Source organism: Ammodytes marinus (assembly GCF_949987685.1).
Source record: "Ammodytes marinus genome assembly, chromosome: 9".
Taxonomy (NCBI): domain Eukaryota; kingdom Metazoa; phylum Chordata; class Actinopteri; order Uranoscopiformes; family Ammodytidae; genus Ammodytes; species Ammodytes marinus.
Genome location: NC_137213.1, coordinates 9,802,531 through 9,821,923, shown reverse-complemented (window position 1 = coordinate 9,821,923; position 19,393 = coordinate 9,802,531). Strand labels below are relative to the sequence as shown.

The window sequence follows — 19,393 nt, the reverse complement described above, 5'->3', positions numbered from 1 at the left end:
GTCTCTGTCTGTCTGTGTCTCTCTCTCTCTCTCTCTTTGTCCGTCTCTCTGTCTGTCTCTTCCTCTCCCAGGTCCCATGATGGGTGGAAGGACAGATCAGTGGAGCGTGAACAAGTCCAAGGACAGCAGCGTGCCTGACTCATTTCTAGGTCCTTTTCATTTCTTTAGTTTTTTTCACTTCCTGTGTCCTGTCGTTTGTAGCTCTGGAAGGGGTAGCTCCCTCCTCTCTGTCCGTATCTATAGTTACTAATTGAGCAAAACAATGTACTCAATTTAACTTAAAATTCAAGTTTGGCTCAAAATGTACAGTAACTATGGTTTGGTGCTGGTTTTGAATATGATGAACTTTTATCTAACATGAGCTATTGCACTAATGTAACACTTCTGGCAAATACTCTGTCTGGTGTCACTGTCAGGTATAGTCTATGAAAACAGAAGGATTTTCCAGACAAGCTGACACCATACAAATAATATCCAGATTGAGGGATTCTGTGGTCTTAACTTGTGCATCACTGCCATTTCAAACAGTATACTGTTATACCTGACTGGTGTCCAGCCAGTAGTCTTATTTCAAAATACTGAAAATGTTATAAACTCTCGTGACATTGTGGCAGCGTGTTTTCTACCCCACGACAAAAAGATAATTTAAAAAGTAGACAAGCACAGTGAATAACGTCGCAATTGGATGCTAATCGTAAATTCTGAAAATTCTACGTAGAGCACCTTTTACATTAATAATGTAACATTGTTGTTGAAGTATAACACATTTTAGACACATTACTTTACCTGCTGTGTCTTTAAACCTAAAGGAGGCCAGTCTCACCACTATTACTACAACTAGCAGCAAGCAGTAAACATATATATGTAAAAAATGTATGTCAAATTTCCATATCAGCAGTTTTGTGTTGGTGATGTATCTCTATGTTGTTTCTCTCCATCAGGCTTCTCTCAGTCTGGGATGGGAGGGACCATGGGGTCTGGCCTGCCTCCGTTCCAGAGCAGTATGAGCTCCGGTCTGGGCCAGACGGGGATGGGTCTGACTATGGACACCCAGAAAGGTTCAGGCCTGTTTGGTGTGGAACAAAACAAAAACCCCAGTAACACCGGTGGAGGCAGCAGCCCGTTTAAAAGTGATCTGTTCTCTTCTTCTGGGGGCCCGGGACCCCTGTCTATGGATCACTCCACAGGTATCAGAGGGGTGGGCTGCATGGGATGCTGTATGCAGGGGTGGGGTAGGGGCAGGAGAATGTGGAGAGAGGAGGAGGAAGAAGTTTGGTTTTAAAATCTTGTTGAAATGAAATCTTAGCTGAATGACTTCATACTGTTTACTCAGCCGGCATTTCTATGTATGTGTTAGGGAGGGTTGGTTGGATTTGTTACACAATAAGGAAGGTTGTATCTAAGGTCCTGGCCATATCTAAAACATAATGTAATCAAACCAAAAATGGCATGCTCATCTCTTCAGCCTAAAGATGCGTAGGGTTTCTGTAGCAGGGCAGCAGGGGCGGGTGGTGACAGGCAAAGAGGAACAGCAGAGGGCAGCCTTTGCTACATATTTTCACTGCAGCTGGAACAGGCCCAGCTCTGCTTTTATGTCACTGTTGGCCTCGCGGCCTCACGCCCTGTGCACTTTGCCATTCTCTGTATCGACTGATGAACTGGATTAGACAGATGGAACTTATGCAGTCACCCTTTTAGATAATGAACACAGGGCCGCCCATAGTTCTCTGTAGACGTTACTGCAATATGACGCTAAAAAAAGCAGCCTATATAGACAACCTCCTACTCCTCATGACATTTCTGGTTGCCTTTTATAATTATTAATTCTTAATGTTTAATGTTTCAATAATCAATAGCTGCTTTTGTTGAACGACAGAAACGCAGCACACTTTGCATGTCGCAGTCTTCCTGTGTAATTATGCCAGAAAGCTACTTTTCAGATTCTGTAACGGAGACACGCAAGCACTGCTGCAAGTAGTTATTTCATCAACTGAACATACTGGTGCTTTCAGTCTGACGGTTGGACCTCTCAGCATAAAAGCTTCAGGTGAGGGAAGTGGCCAATAAATAAGCGCGACTCCAAAGCCCCCATATGAACTTTAAAAAGGATTTCGATAGCGCAGAACTCATGAAACATTTATACCTCTTCTCCCTTCTGTTGTGTCGGTGAACTAAAGATAGCCCTGCCAGCTTAAAGTTAGCTAACGGTACACACTGCGTGTTATACAACAGTTGCTATTTTAGTTTAGTCGCTAATGAAGCGTTATCTGACGCATCAGTGACACAGATGCAATACAAAGGGAAAGTGTTCTGTTAACCCAAATGATGTGTTTCCCACCGCTAGTGTCAATTAATGGCTGCCACAGTTTTTTAGAATGAAGATTGTAGTTGTATTCGTTTGGCCGTCAAAATAACTTGCTTGCCATTACATTTTCTGCACTGCAGTGATATGACCACACGTTGCTATTTTACTAATTCTGTGCAGAGTCAATCAAACATACACTATACTATACTTATGCACATATATAAATGCTTAACTAAAGGTCCTTTCAATTATATGCTGGAGGTTTTTTTCACTGCTGTAGTTTTCTGCCAAGTGTAGTTCGGCCATGAATTGCTACGCCAATTTGCGCTGGTGTGTTAGAGTCCGCCAATCAGCTGGTTGACTCAGAGCTACCGTGGGTTTTTCAAGAGTGAGCGATAATGAAAGCGACAACGAGATGTCATTCAATTAAAAAAAAAATACTGAACTATCCCTTTAATGTACCAATTCTGTTACATCGTTTGGATGACAACACTAAAAAATAAATGTAAGCTTTGGCTACGAAAACCCACACTTAGGTCTTTCTGTCGCAAATCGTATTACTTTCTAAATGTAAAATAGGCAACCTAATAGTCTGTTACCATTGCATTCCAAAATGACTAATATCATATCAGTAGATCAAAATGAAACATTATTTTTCTGTAAGACTAAGATTAGGATTTATGGATCTACAATGCCCCTGATTGCTGATACATTTACCAACCAGCCTTCCATTCTATCTGTGTTGCCTTTCCTCAAAACGGTGTCTCTACTACAGTCCTCATCCTAGTCCTGGCCCTCTACACACCTGTTCTTCAGCAGGTTACAGTGGGGGGATGGAACCTTTTTGCATGACATTCCAGATTAACTCCCACACACTGTCATTCTTTTGCTTAGGTAATGTGTTTGAGACAGCTGGTGCTCCAACATTAATGTTCCTCTTGGCACTTTGCCAGACTCCAGATTAAGATGGACTCCCATTAAATATGTTATCATATTAAATATAGATGGTAATGCCCCCAACCTCGTCTCTTCTACGAGCGGTTTATAGCTGGGCAGGCATCGGAGGCTAATGGGTGCAAACTAGCGACTTCAATCAATTAAGAAAAACAGGGAAATGTGCCAGATTTAGAGTGGAATGCACCTTTTTTTCTGGATTCACATTAATATCCAGTGATGGGAGATGGAAGAATAATCATATAGACAGGATTGGACATGATAAGCAGACTGAGAGGTCCCTCTGTAATAGATCCCAGAGTTTTATTTATACTGTCTGTCCCTCTAACTGACTGTATGTCTGTCTGTTCATCTTTCTGTCTTCCATTCTCTGTGAGTTGGGGAAGTGCTTATAAGAAGAAATTGAAAAATATGACTTTAAGAAAAAAGCCAAAACCAACTGTGTTGACTTTGCCCTCAAATTAGGGAAGATAGTGGGAATAGACAAATGCAGGGATGATTTCAGCGAAAGCAAAATGTATCTAGATGTTGATCAAAGCGTGCACGTGCCATGTCATTTTCTTGTGGTACTGTAACACAGTCCATATGTTAAATGTGTCATTTGGTTTCTGCATGTATGACAAATGATCCATTTCTTACCCTGATTCTTCACACATGCATGCATTTATTTTTAATAATGCATGATAGACACACTGTGTGACGTGTGCTTAATTCATTTACATTGTTAAGTTGCTTTGGAGCCTTACTTGCTCCCAGTGTGTTTGTTCTGCTCTGTTGTGTGTGCCTGCTCCCTTACGCAAGACCAGCTTTGCCCCTTAGATCATGATAATGTTGACCATGATGATGGTAATTATGAAGTTTAAAACACTCAAATCAAAAACAATTGTACAAAGAAAAATCATACAATTTATACATGTTTTTTTTTTGAAAAGCGCAATATTAAAACATATTCCATTCCAGACTCCAGACAAGAATTGTAAAACATACAGTATAATATGACCAAACAATAGACCGTTCAACTTTTTTTAACTGTATTCTTCTGTATTAATATAGAATTAACCCATAATGACCAAACTTGAGGGGCTTAAAAAAGTGTAAGGCTTCTTATTAACAAAATTGAGATCCAGTCATTTTGATCCTACAAAAGTTACAATGACAATATGGCAAGTTTGAATAAAAACGCATACAAATAAATGTATATTGAATTCACCTTGGCAGAGATAAGACATACCGCCACGGTGCAACCAAGTAGATCAATCAGAGTCAAATGGTATTGCCTGATGCCCAGTGCTGAACCATTACACTGCTGTAAAACAGCACTTCTAAAAAATGTTCTTACTATAAATTGATTATGCAGATTAATTTGCAATGTAGCCTTTACTGAACCATAGACATTCTGAAACAGTAAATGCAGTATAGGTGGAATTATAAAAGCAGGCACCATCACATACATCATATATTATGAAAAAGGTTGTGCCAAAAGGAGCCTAAAAGCAGTCAGACTATGGTTACTAAGGCTGTAAACACCAAAGGAAGAATACTTTAACGTTATGACTTTTCGTACATGTTTTCTGCAACAAAGCAAATACAAGGGCAAGAGCCATTGCTTAATTGTAAAGTAAAATATGTCATGCAAGTGCAGTGCTAAGTTGTGTTGCAGTAGCATAATGTTTATGTAGCATAAAAGCAAATATTGCTAAAGGCAGTACTTCATAGTATGTACACATAGGCAGTTTGAGGTCTGGCTGCTTTAATTAGTTAACAACGGACGTGCAGTAGACACGGGATGAGTAGCCAGGAATCATTTAAGTCTTTAACTCTGTAAAAATAACAAAGGTATCTTAAGTGGGAGTTCAGGCTACCTTTGCTCACTTCATTTGAGTTGTGGGATTTACGTCTTCCTTAAAAGTAATCCCCAAAATGAGCATTGCACTCGTGTTGGGATAACATTGGACGGTTAAAAAAAGAAAGGTTAAATCGATGCAGCAGAATCAGAGATCTATTTTTATTACACACATTCTCTGCCTTTTCAAAACCTAGTATTTACATTATGCACAGTACATGTCGACCCCCCGATTGTGGTGTGTTATGCTCATAGCGACTTATGAGATCGACATGAAGAGTGGGCTGCAGAGGTCTGGGAAGCTCACTTCTTCCCGACATCACACCCCCAGATTTGATTCATTTTCAATCTTTTAGTCTTCAGACCAAGCCAACGCTAACTCAAGTGACACATACCTTTGAGCCAATTTTTATACTCTGCACATCTGTAACAGACTTCTTTAGACAACCTTTTTTCTTTTCTTATAGCATTTTACTCCTGAAACACATTTTGATGTGTATAATCTGCGAAGTTCCCCTTTAGGAACACTAATAACCACATATTCATATTTGCAGAAACTTCAGGGGACTGGATTAAGCCTCCTTGATTTATTTCCCCCAACCCCAACATATTCAACATATGCAAAAAACTAGATGCAAAAGCAAAAAGAACTACACAAATCAATAATTAAATTTTAGTTATTAGTTATATCTTATTTTGAAGCTCACCTCTTTAAAATAATCTCTTCAGTGGGTATGCACCTTTAAAATGTTAAAGGACAGCAGTCCATAGACGTATTAGCTGCAATATAACAGTAAACGTTATAGACCTGAAGTATTTAAATCCAACGGTACCAATGGTAACCTCAATCTGATGGCTTTTTGGCAGGTGATTCTCTGACACAGTATGTGACTGGTTCCTCCTCTTATAAAACCCTCCCCCCCTCGGCAGCTCCCGCCCTCTCTCCCAGCGGCTCAATGGACGACAGCAGCACCACGTCCTCCACCTCCGAGCCTCTCAGCCCTGACAGAGCGGGGCCGGGGGGCGAGGCCGGCAAGCAGCAACAGAGACGCAAGAAGAAGAAGAGGAAGGGCCAAAGCAACAAGGCCTACGACTCTGTGAATAGCCAGGAGAATAACTTCGACCCATCGGACAAGCACGTTATGCAGGACAGGGGCTCGTGTGACGCGGAGGACGACGAGGACGACGAGGAGAACTGGGAATGGGAGATCAGAGAGAGTGGAGCGGGGGGAAGAGTGAAAGGCAAGAAGACCAAGACTCGGGCAAGACTCCCAGAGGAGTGGGGAGCGCCCCAGCAGCCCAACTCTCCCAACTGGGCTGTGACTGCCAACTCCGACCCTACTCAATCAAAAACTCCAATCTCCAGCCCCAACCCTTTTTTGGCCTCTTCCCCTACACAAATACCCACAAGTTTTGCCAACAGTTCCCATGCTAGCCTCGCAAGCGATTCGTCCCCGCGCTCCTACGAGCCGATGAGTGTAAACGATTTCCCTACATCTGCTGCAAAAGCAAATGAAGAGAAAGTTTTGTCCAGCAAACCCGGAGCTAGCATTAGCTCAGCAGCCAGTGCTAGTGCTGCCACCAAGTGTAGCGTAGCTGAGGATCTTAGCGGGAGTCTAGCATTGATGTCGGGGGACAATCTTAGCCCAGTCTCCCAGACCTTCTCTTTCCTGGACTCAGTCCTCCAGACCCCTCCAGGCCACACCCCAGACTCTCAGACCACTACCCCTGTCACCAACCCCTCTCTCGCCACTACTGCACTCCTGGCAAAGGCCACCCCAGCAGAAACCATCATCAGTGCTTCACAAGCCTATTCTGTTACTAACCCCTCCAAGAGCCCACCAGACATTCCTCTCACTTCTGCTTTGTCCACTAAAAACCAATCCCCCTTAACCATTGCAGACAAGCACCCTCCGACAACTGTGGTCGGATCAGCCCTCAACGTTGATGCCAAGCCTTTTATCCCGTCTGCTTCACTCATGTCGTCCACTGCCACGCCCAGTACCACCGCAGTCACTCCTATTGTTAGTACCGCCTCCCCGGGGACCACTGCTACCACTACCACCACCCTTAGTTCTTCATCTTTTCCCTGTAAGAATGAATCCACTCCCAAATCACCACTGTCCACTCCCCACCAAATTCTAGACACGCCTATTAGCTCGCTAGCAGCAACTCCCCCTTCCTCCATCACCCCCACAGCCCCTCCCTCTCTCCCTGCACTCTCAGAGCACCAGGAGTCCTCGTCGCCACAGCTCCCCTCACTGGAAGGTTGGTGAACTACAGGGAAGATTATGAATAACATGGGGCTAATTTAAACAAAGTGATTGTAGGACAGGATAGCAAGAGGTAGCAACTATTTGTCTTCCTGTGTGCATGGCTCTTTGTCTGTCGATTAAGCACCAGGCCTGCTTGGTGCTTGATCCTGTACTCTATGTATTTGTAATAACCAGGGCCCGACAGATCATTGCAGATTTTAAAATATTCAGGTCTAGATCTACACACAAATCTGCTTTTTATTACCATTAAAAAAAACTAAGATATATGGTATTATCTCAAATATTTAACTGAGAATTATTTTTGCCCACTCTTACCAACTGTTGGCATGAGTATGGGAGACACTGTGCTGTCCGGGCCCTATATTAACAAAACTGCAAGGATAAGTTGTCTGATTTGATTCCCCTCTGCCTGCCTCTGTGTATCTGTTACCATGATCATAATAATTGTATTACATGACCTGCTGTGCTGCTAATTGCTCCAATATCTATGCTTGCTCCACTGTCTACTGTTTCATTTGATTGTCAGCTGCCTGTCTAACCTCTCACTATCTACTCCCTGTCTATAGAAACACAAACATAACCTTGGTCCTTACATTGCAAAGCAAGCATGCTAATGCCTTTGTTGTAGTAGAAAAGTTGACATGGTTAGGGTTGGGTACCGAACTCTGTAAGGGTTTAAACAAAACTATGTCGGTACTAACGAGTACGGATTTATATTAATTCATGCAATATATTTCGGTACCCAAGAGCACATCTGTTTGAGAGAGTAGTGAAAGGGAAAGAGAGAGACTATGAGAGTCATCACCCCTGCTGCTTCTGCTATTAAACAGTTAGGGCAATGTCAAGCCAGGAGCACCCCCAAATGTGGTTAAACTTCTCTTCTCAAATTACATTTTTGTAATTAAAAAGAAAGTAAAGCAGGCACTGCAACTGAATTCCAGGTACAGATACCTGTATATTAGTGCACATATGAACAGTACTCAACCCTATACATGGCAAAAATGTCAGTTTACCAATAATATAATACATTGTTGAGGTGGTTAAGGCACAACCTGCAATTATACAATTTTCTTGATGTCTATTGGGTTTTATTATGTCCAACTTTTGCGTCTATTGCAAATGTTTATTTTGTATTTGACCACATTTAGAGTGTCAAGATGCTTTTTTTTTGGGAGAAGCAGAAATGCTAATGAAAAGAGATTGGAGGACATTCAGATTTAGCCAGAAGAAATCTCACATCTTGGTACCCACTGAAGACCACATTAGAGCAAGCTGGTACTTTCGGAAACAAAGTGTCCAAAACACACTAAACAAACTCTCTAAAATGAGATACGTTTTGACCACTTGTGAACTATATCGTGCAAAATCAAGATCCAGTTTATTTGACAAAATCTTTCCTCCAGTCCATATCTTAGTCTAGGTTAGAATCTCCTTGTCTGGTATGATTCCCTAAATTAAAAATAAAATCATCTTCACATATCAGGGGTTTTCCCGTCTCTAGAACAAAAAGTTAAATAGATGACATAACTTGGCCAGATATACAGTAGCTGACCACACCTATGAGTGTAATAACAACAACCATGTAATAACCAATAGTTTAACATCCACTGCCTAATCCAGCTGTCCTGTAGGCTTGCCTGGCCTCTTGCATACTGGGAAAATCCCTGAGATGACCACAGTCTAATGCTTCTACCTCCTCATAATAATAGTGGGTTTCATTCCTGAGTGGTCAGGCTACATACAACAGTCTGCTGAATGAGTTTGATTCCCATATACTTTACTCCAGGCATTTCTCACTACTAAAACCCTACCCAATACCTGACCCTGTTTGTGAAATGTTGATGTCAACTGATCCTCATCAATTGATTGGGAAGGACTCAGTAACTCCAGCTTCCAAATACTTATACTGTAGGCCTTCATTCTAACAAATTAACATTGACTTACACCGTGTTTTCTTTCACACCGATCTTCTAGCTGTCATAGTGACACGTGTCTGAAATGTCCTGTAACTTCCAGAAACTCTAACATCTACTCTAACATTTACATTTTGTATTAGAAAACAGGGTAAGACTGAGACATTGATAGGGGTTGCTGTGGAAGAAAACGGAACTGATTAAACATTATCTTTTTTTCTCCCTCTCTCTCTCTCTCTCTCTCTCTCTCTCCCTTCCCATGTTTTCTCTTCCTCAATGAAACCAATCATGTGACCCTGAACAATAGGTAAGACATGTTTACATTTCTTCCCAATTTTTATATATTGTTGTCATGTAAAACTCTTTAGGGATGTTGCCCTTCGTGGTGATACTGGGATCGTGTGGTCAATAGTCATTAGTGTTTTAACTAATATGGCAGCGAGTACAATTGACTCAAATCAGGCATAGACAAAGCCTTGATTTTCAAATTGAAGAAAGATTTTTTGCATTGTTCTAATGTTGCTTTGATATTTGAATGCATGTTGTGTCTTTATTTAAGGTGTCATAGACTGTATATAAGGCTGTCATCAGCATAGCAACACATCACACATCATATTAACCTCTCTTGGTACAAACTGATCCTTACCGTAAGGCTTACCTCTAACCTGTCATAGTAGATGAAGTCTGCATTAAAATCTAGAAAATGACCTTAAGTCTTAATGACTTGTCTGCAATTATACTGGGTTTAAGGGCACCTGATGTTACTTGAAACTGAAGGTGTGTACTGACACTTGATGTGTTTTGAGTGTGCACCACCAAAGTTATTATCAGATGTTGAATGTATTGGGACCTGGAGCTGAAATATTATCATTAAATATTTCAATAACATGTGTCACCCTCTTTATGGCACTACTGGAGGAAGATCTGGATATGCATTCCAAATTGGGTTACTTTACACAAACACTTGATTTTTGACAGTATGAAAGGAACAATGCCACGGTGCCATCTATTGTTGGATTTGCATCAAATTTGACAAAGTAAATGAGGAGCACACACGCAGGTTTGGTGAAATGGACACGAAAAAAAGCAAATGTGGGATTTAATAACATTATTGATCGCTCATATTCAAATTAAGTTATTTCCATGGTAGCCTACTGGTATTGTGCATGCTAACTCACTGACAAGACGTATTGGGACAAAATGTCATTTGCTGTCCTCACAGTGCTCCATAATGGTTAATATGGGTCAACAAACATTCACAACACAACACTATTATTCAGTGACAGTTCAGGCATGGGCCTTTTATCACAGTCACTTTCCACCCAGATCAAACTGCAAATGAATGAAATGATGAATGAATTGTATCATTGTACCGTTATGTTACTGCTGGTCTGTTTTTACCACGACATGCCCTCCACTGTCACAGATGGGCATTGCTTGGATGATAATGTTATATAGGGAGACATTGTGTTCCATTCATAAATGCACATTCTACTGTCCCAAAGAAGATTCTATTTTGTCTGTCTCAATATGCAAAATTCACTGTGAATCTTAGCTTTGAGTCTGTGTGCGTGTGTCTGTGTTTTTATTTTATGTTATTTCTGGCTCTGCTGCAGAAGACAGCCCCACCCAGGCAGTCCAATTTGCTTATTCAGTGAGCACTAAGTTGTCCCATGGCTCAGTCACACACACTTTCTGGGATTTGAAAAAAATGGAAGTGATTATGATCTCAGTGAAAACAGTACAGAGTGCAGATCCAGGCCAAAGGATTACGTTTTTTTTAAATATTCATAAGCACCATACACTGGGAATTACTAAATGTGTTGTTCTTTCTAGAGCTAATCGCCATTTACCCTTTTCTGCTCATTGCAGCAGCTCTTCTGTATTGCACTTGAAATGATGGAGTTGTTTGCTGTAGTGCTTGATGTTCAAAAACTGTATTATTATATAATTAAACATATCTAATTATCACATAAATGATATGATATGATAATGATAAACTCCCCCCATGTTGCTAAAACACCTAAAACCCCAGTAAAATACAGTACATCATCACTGGTACTGTAGCTGTGCCACTGCTTTACATTAGAATTCATCTGGAGGGAACAAATAATACTTACAGGTTAACATAAAAGCAGACATTGTGCTAATCAATATAACATATTTTTCTACATACATTTTCTTTTTGAGAATGAGATGAGTGTTTGCTGAAGGCCAAGTCACATCAGTAGAATCTTAGATGCAATAGTCTTGCATAGCAGATTCGGTGTCAATGTATGGCATATATGGAGGCCACAATTTGGCCCCACGCAGTGCAGGTATTGTTGTGATTTTATTGTACAGTGAGACAGAGATCCAATGAGTAAACCGTAATAGAGCTATGGACAGCTGACTGCATCCTTGATTAAGGGTTTGGTAGACATCAGCTCACTCTATTATATTCTATCTGGGTCTATTTCTTTCTTTGGCCTTCATCTGGTGCCTCTCTATTTATAAACCTGTGCCCTACCACATCTCCCTATCCTCTCTCAAATACAACATTGATCTACGAGATTATTTCACCCTAACATGTTGGCCAGGACAACCTCATCTTTACCATGTAGGCATCTGTGGTTTGTAAAATGGTAATCAATGGGCTGTTGTCTTTGTCTATGTATTTGAAGCACTCTTGTGTGTGTGTGTGTGTGTGTGTGTGTTGGCTCCATCAGATGATCTTCATTCAGCCAGATAAACTGTGTGCAGGTGTGTGAGAGAGAACACAGACAGACACACACAGACAGACACACAGACACACACACACACACACACTAACCAGATGCAATTACCTGGATTTGCCCTTGAGAGCGAGCCAGTGAGATGGAATCAAAGTGAATACTATAAATTGAGATAACCACTAGTGTCTGGGTCGGCTGAGAGATAATCATGTTGCTGGGATTGTGTGTGTGTGTGTGCGTGTGTGCGCGTGTGTGCGTGTGTGTGCGTGTGTGCGCGCGTGTGTGTGTGTGTGTGTGTGTGTGTGTGTGTCTGTGTGTGTGTCTGTGGGTGTTGTAAAGCCTCTGGGACTCGATGAGCCTAAGCCCTGGTGGTTGGCTCCATCAGGTGTCTGCTAGAAGGACTGCAGCTCAAAGACAAGCACCTGCAGCTTTAGAGAGACCAGCTGCAGGCTTAGGAATGGTCCAACATCTTAATGACATGGCGCATGTACTGCCTTTAATTTACATATTTTCAATCTCTTTTTGAGTTTGTTCTTGGTAGGATAGTTTAACAATAGTACATTGAAAATCACTCATACCTTGCTATATTAAAATCAGATTTTTTTTTAAGTAATTTTTTTTTCACCTTTATTGGATAGTTTTAAGCACATAGTTGAAATGGGGAGAGAGAGGGGGAAGACATCAAGTAATCGGCCCGGGCCAGAGTCGAACCTGGGTCCGCTGCATCCTTAATGTGCTCTAGCCCCAAAATCTGAACATTCTTAACTGTTGATTAAGGCTAGTATGATTTGTCTGTGTATTTGATTTGTTGATCAAAACCAGCATTAATGGCAACAACATAACATAACCAATTAGGTCATTTATCGAACGAAAATCCCAATCATTTTCTTTTTTTTTGCTGATTTTTGAGGATTTCCTGCTTTGGTTTGTCTTATGTCACTGTAAATGGAATGTTTTGTTTATCAGACTAAACAGACAATATTAAGACCTCACTTTGGGTTCTCAGAATGATGATCTCTCATCTTTCATAACTTTAACTTTCATATTAAACCCGAAAGAAATCAAGAGTTCATCATCAATCAATACAAGTGTTCATCAGACAGTTGCAGCTCTACTGCTGATTATTGTTGAAAGCACACAATAGTATAGCAGAGGATAGAACCGGACTGGTACTCCAGGCTAATAGTCTTGCTTCAAATCTGACAAACTTGCTATTCTCACTGAGTATTTGAGCGTCCTGCTTGTCAGACTTTGTCACACTTATGATCAAACAAAGCACATTCATTTTACAGATATTATATAGGGATCTGTATATGCTGTAAAAGTTTAAAAAAGTTTTTTTATTACATAAGGTAAGGTATTATCCATCACAATCCATCTTTTTTTGTCGAAGCTGCTGTACAGTATGTGCCATCTCCCTTTATCATTTATGTGGTGTGTTCATGGTTGGACGTTTGGCAAGAATGTCAGAAAGTCAACCCCAGAGGACATACAATCAGAAAACATAAATGTCATGAAAAAAGGTCATGTGAAAAGGACTAGTGGTAGCTCTTTGCACTACACACAGTCTTGTGTCAGAGCCAGAATTAGAGATGGAAGTGTAGAAACCCTTTTTGGTGGTCAACTTGAAGAGAGTTTTTCACTGACAGGTTGAATAAATCCTTTTCATTTTGGGGGAATTGTCCCTTTTAAAGTGAGGTCCTTAGGGATATATTTTTGACTTACATCAAAGTTTTTACTGAAAGGATTTTGGATGGAATGTTTTAAGAAGAAAATGTATCATAAATCAGACAATTAACAACATATGAACAAACCCTTCTGTATCAACCTTCAGAAGAGTGCTGAGAATGATTATGGAAAGTTAAGTTGATGTTAGTGCTTTGGAAGTTGAGATTTCTGGTTCAGAGTAGAGTATAAACTCATTTTTAGATAATGACCATTACAGATGGCTGTATGGTTATATAGGAGAAATATACAGACTGAAACAGACAAGGTTTAGTAACAACTAAATGTACATATTTGAACTGTTGTTTGTATTAGTATATAAGAAATGTTATGGAAGAAACATAACTAAAAAAATCCCTTAATTGACCAGTGTTTGAAAAAACAGTTTTTGCGTGCAGTGTCCCGCCTTAAGGTGAAATTATGACATCGGGGCAATTTTTTTCTTGACCTGCCTAAATACTACTTCAATAAGCTTATCCACCTGTGTCAGTGCATGGGGGTTAGTGAAATTACAGTCTATTTTAAGGTGGACTTTTTCCTCATCAGTGAGCCCACTTGAGCCCTGCAAACTTCAGGATCTCATTTACACTTTAATGGGTTTAGGTTTGACTTCTTTGTGTGTCCTCTTTGATTTCTTTCACCGGCTTTATCCCATCAGTCTTCTCATCTGCATATTTGATCAGAATGTTAGGCCCTTCACTCCCTCTCACCTGCTGTCGCCCATAATAGCTAAAAATGTCTTCTTCCTTTCTACCTGATTTCCTGCCAAACTCATTGACACATAACATTACATAAATTGCGACGCAGATCTTCTTGTTTTTCTTGAGTAATTATGAACAGTAGGTATTTATGCCAGCGATAGCCAAAAGGCATAGGAATGATGTTTTTTTATGTTGTCCGTCAATATCTCATGAACTATTTGAGGGATTTTCTTCAAACCTTTTGCACAATTGTCCACTCCATTTTCAAAGATGAATTGAACTAGTCACATCTTGGAAGTCAAAGGTCAAGGTCACTGCGACCTCATTCTCCCTGAACGCGATATCTCAAGAACGCTTTGAGGGATTATTTGTCAAATTTGCCACAAACTCACACTTTGATTAGAGGAATTTTTTTTTACATTTCCAAGGTCAAAAGTCACTGACCTCGCATATTGTAACGCTTTGAGGGAACGCTTTGAGGGAACGCTTTGAGGGATTTTATTCAAACTTTGCACAAATGTCGACTCTGACTCAAAGATGAACTGAATAGAATTTGGAGGTTAAAAGGTAGTGTGACCTGTCACGTCTTAGGAGCTTAACCTTCTTAAAAAACATTGACCACCACCATTTATACTTGCTGTATTTCTAGTTCAATTGATGTGTTTTCCCTGATCCAAGTCCAATTTTGAGGCTGTGGACAGACAGACTGATTTAAAAAAAAAAAAACGGCAGTTAGAAGAGGGAGTTTTTCTTTTTCCTTCTCGTCCTCCTTTTCTTTTTCTCTTCTTCCACTCGTCTGTATTGTTGGGGGCTCTTTTCCTTTCTCTATTCACTCCATTGAATCAGCCCTCTACTTCCAGCGCTCCACCCTCTTCCTCCATCAATGTTCCCGTCACCTTTTGCCCCTCATCATCTTTAATCTTTATCTATTACCGGATTCCTCTGTCTCCCCACCTCTGTCTGTCTGTCTGTCTGCTCTCCTCCATCTTCCTGCTTCCACCTATCTCCCTTTGATGTCCTTTCCCTCCATCCCTCTCTCCCTCCATCCTCCATCCTTTCTTTGCCCTTTCTGTCTCCTGCACCCACATCACGCCTTCCCCTCTCTTGCCCAGACTCCTGTGTGGCTGCTCTGCCTTAATAAGCTACACTACTGCATCGGCGCTCGAAGGGAGGAGTGTGTGTGTGTGTGTGTGTGTGTGTGTGTGTGTGTGCGTGTGTGCGTGTGTGTGTGGTGGTGGTGGTGTGTGTACATGTGTGTGCGTGTGTACGTGTGCGTGTGTGTGTGGTGGCGTCGTCAGGGAGACATGGGAGGCAGTTGCCGTGGAAACAAAGAGACTCGGGCGCGAGTGAGCGATGGAGAAGCGGTGGACTGGGTGTGACAGTCAGCGAGGTCGGGGAGTAAAAATAGAAACACTCTGACAAGATACTCCCCCCCACTCTCCACACATCCACCCCTCCTCCTCCCCTCCTTCCCCCATCCTCTACCAGTGCCATGGGCAACCAGCTGTAGCGTCCTCTCTCTCTCTCTCTCTCTCTCTCTCTCTCTCTCTCTCTCTCTCTCTCTCTCTCTCTCTCTCTCTCTCTCTCTCTCTCTCTCCGTTTCCTCCATCTCCAACAACCGGTGACCTTCAGAAGGAGTTCGTACAGTGACCTCTGTGATTTTTTGCATGAGCACAAAGCAGCAGGAGTGTCAAATTTAGTTCATGCCGTCTGCTGCTTCTAAATTTGTTATTGACACTGCTTTTGTATTTGTATTTGTATTCCTTGCATCCCATTAGTTGCTAGTTTGCAATTGTTATACTTTATGAGAAGGACTGCTAGCCCTGCTCCAGACCTTTAAATTGATAATAAAAGCCTGTCAGAGTTTTTTAAAATGGTGACATGTCTATAGGTAGATGACTTGATAGTGTTACCTTTCAGTGGCTTTGTTTGTAGAGCTTCATTACTTACACTGTAGACAAACGATCTGTGTGATAGATAGATAGATAGATAGATAGATAGATAGATAGATAGATAGATAGATAGGTAGATAGATATCTTAAACCATAGCCTTTATCCTAAACTTCAATTTATAATCGATGACTCGCTTAGCATTTCTTGCTGGGGTTCTGAGAACAAAGTTAAATTAGCGTTAGTGTTTGGTCTGCGAGGTCAACAAGGTAGTTTCAAATCCTTAAGCGCCTGGTTGCGCCAATCTGTGTAAGAAAATGTTCTGCTTCTCTGAGTCATAACTCAAACAAAGATGATACACGTATTTTGCGATTAGATGTGATTTACCCTTCCCAACGACATCATTATCTTGGATGTCTGTCATAAATAATCACCCATAAATCGACTGAAAAACCAAAAGGAAAAGAGGCTCCTAAAAACTACCTGATAAATTGACAAAAGTTTTCTTTATTATTGAAAGTAATCAAGTGACAACTGTCTGTACATACACGAGTACAGAGCAGATATGAACGGCTAATAGCAAATCACATCAAACGCATTTTGCAAAGGTTGACTTGCAGATATATCAACCCTTACATCTGCATACTGTATATCTAAGACCAAAAAACACAAACAAACTTTGGATTGGTGTCAGTGGTCTTACTTCTTTGCTAGCGCTTTGATGTAAAAAAATTAATAACATAGGCAAGACAGAGATAGCTGACCATTATGTCAGACTAATTGATTGAAGATTCAACTAAATGGAAAGGAAGTCTGATTTGGCTAGGGCTATACCATCAGTCATTTCAAATCTAAAACCTTGAGTGGAATGTTCTTGCAATGACATTATGCAACTTTCAAATCTATGGTTGTACATTGATATTACCTGCTGTAAAAGGGAGTGAAACTAGCTAATGGGACATTTCCACAGCAGTCTGAGCTGAGAGAACTGTCATCTCTCGATTGCAGTGAAACGGGTCAGTTAAAGGTCCTCGCCACGGGCTTTTATATTTAACAGTTTAAAGTCCAAAGTTCCAAACTTTTGGTCCGATCCATTATCAGTGGGTGACATCACAGTATAAGATGGAGAAAAACAAATGTAGAATGAGTCATTCTTCTGTGTCTTCCGCTTTTACATATTTGCTCTTTTTATCCTCGCTGAAATGCCTGAACCTCAGCCATCAAACCTACAACATGTCTTCTGCTTCAACCTGAGAGCAACTCGAATGTCAGCACTAGCCACCTCTGGGCCTGACCCAGACGAAAGCATATCCCTGATTTCTTGCGTAGCGCCCGCCCTTTCCAAGTCTATTTAAACTGAACAAGGCTCCACTGTCTTCCTTACTATGTCTGCCCGCCCCCCTCTGTGGTTACAGTAGACAAATTGTTTATGGAGGATTATGTAATTATACTCATTCATTTTCAAGCTGCTCCGGTTATTTTGGCACAGGCTCCAGGGGCGTTGTGGGGGGGTGGGTGGCAGTCAGCTGTAATGTACAGTGAACACTTCACAAGGATTTCAGTATTTGTTTTAAAAAGCAGGGTTGAGCTCTTTATACATTTACCACTGTTACACACATAGTAGCTGTCAGTGCTTTTTGCCTCTATTTGGATCAGTGTGTCTCCTGAGAGCACTGAACATTTTCTGTACTATATTCACAAAAGAATTTACTGAAAGAGTTCTCAATCTTGCTTCAGGAGTAGCAGCAATGTTTTTGTCTGCATTGGACTCTGAGCTGAAAATGTCCATATAGTTAACGTGCAGGGCTGTAGTTATCAAATAATAATCTGTCAAATCAATGAACAACACAAAGTACATTTCCAATTATGCCCCAACATGCGTCTAAATGACTTTTATACAAGTGTTTTTTTGGCCAAACAGTGTAGTTAACCGCTGCTTTTTCATTTGAACTTAGCTTGAATGTAAACTCCATAGCTCATGACCTGTATACATACCACTTCAAATTGTTAAACCACAACTGCTGCAATTAACACCATGCAAGTAAAAGTAGTGCTTGATGAGCTACCAGCTTTTTTAAAACAGGCTCTTTTGATAAAACCAAAGAATGAAAAAAAAGAGGAATTCATTAGATTATTCATGTGCTGCATTACATATTGTGTGCAGTATCCCATTTTGAACATGACCTTGTCCGATTCTTCTGGTTGCTGCAATGCTTTAAGCAACCAGAAGAATTCTCAGCTCCAGTAGAGATTATGTCCAGAGAGAAAAAAATACTGAAATCCAGATGGTTAAACTCCTCCAAGTAAATTTCTGCTTTCTGCGTCGCACATGGAGCTGATGACGTGAGTGCGCCACAGAATGTCACTAAGTCACTATGGAAAGCAGCAGCAGCATGTCTAGAATATATCAATTCCCACCAGTCTAGTAAAGTAAGTCCAAAAAAATCAGTGCTGGGCAAAAAAGTGGATAAAGTCTGAGGCAGGGTGGGGGATGAAATGCTTTGCCATCAGAATAGTTTTGATCCTTCCTTGCAAAGCTATATATATATATATATATATATGATTTTATTCAGGACACATGAAGATCCATAGTACAATGTATAAAAAATAGAGTCAATACATAAATAACAACAAAAAGCACACCAATGCATGCAGATTAAAAAGAAATAAAATAAAAATAAAATAAGAGATCAGCATACAACACTTGCAGTATACAAAGATGCCCTCCAATGTCTCCAGAGTGTGGATGAGAACCTGACAGAGCTGAGCCCAGGCTTGGCCAATGCCTGAATAATACTGTTTTGTGATGCTGTCACTCTACATATAAAACGATACATCAAATTCCTAATTAAAGCATGACAGGTAGGCACACCAACATTTACAAACATTTGACTGGCACTAGACCATCTCGGTATTCTGAGAAGTATCCGCATTCCGTCATTATACGCCACAGTTAGTTTTTTCATATTGCTTTTTCTGTAAGCACGCCACAAATGGGCATAGTATAGTACAAACCCCGAGCAGAGTGGGAAATTGTATCATAGTTTTTTTTTAGGATGAAGGAGGTAGAAA

At 40.7% G+C, this 19,393-nt stretch overlaps 1 protein-coding gene across 1 annotated transcript in view; it reads left to right on the top strand.

Moving 5' to 3' along the window:
* LOC307255070 (uncharacterized protein) overlaps positions 1-19,393 on the top strand; it is a gene marked incomplete at its 5' end in the record, with an annotated part of 73,495 nt that overhangs the window by 16,453 nt on the left and 37,649 nt on the right. Inside the window, 3 exons of the mRNA XM_080033674.1 lie at positions 72-149; positions 942-1,187; positions 6,033-7,370. Coding sequence (XP_079889800.1) covers positions 72-149; positions 942-1,187; positions 6,033-7,370 — 1,662 coding nt within the window. The remainder of the gene's footprint in view (positions 1-71; positions 150-941; positions 1,188-6,032; positions 7,371-19,393) is intronic.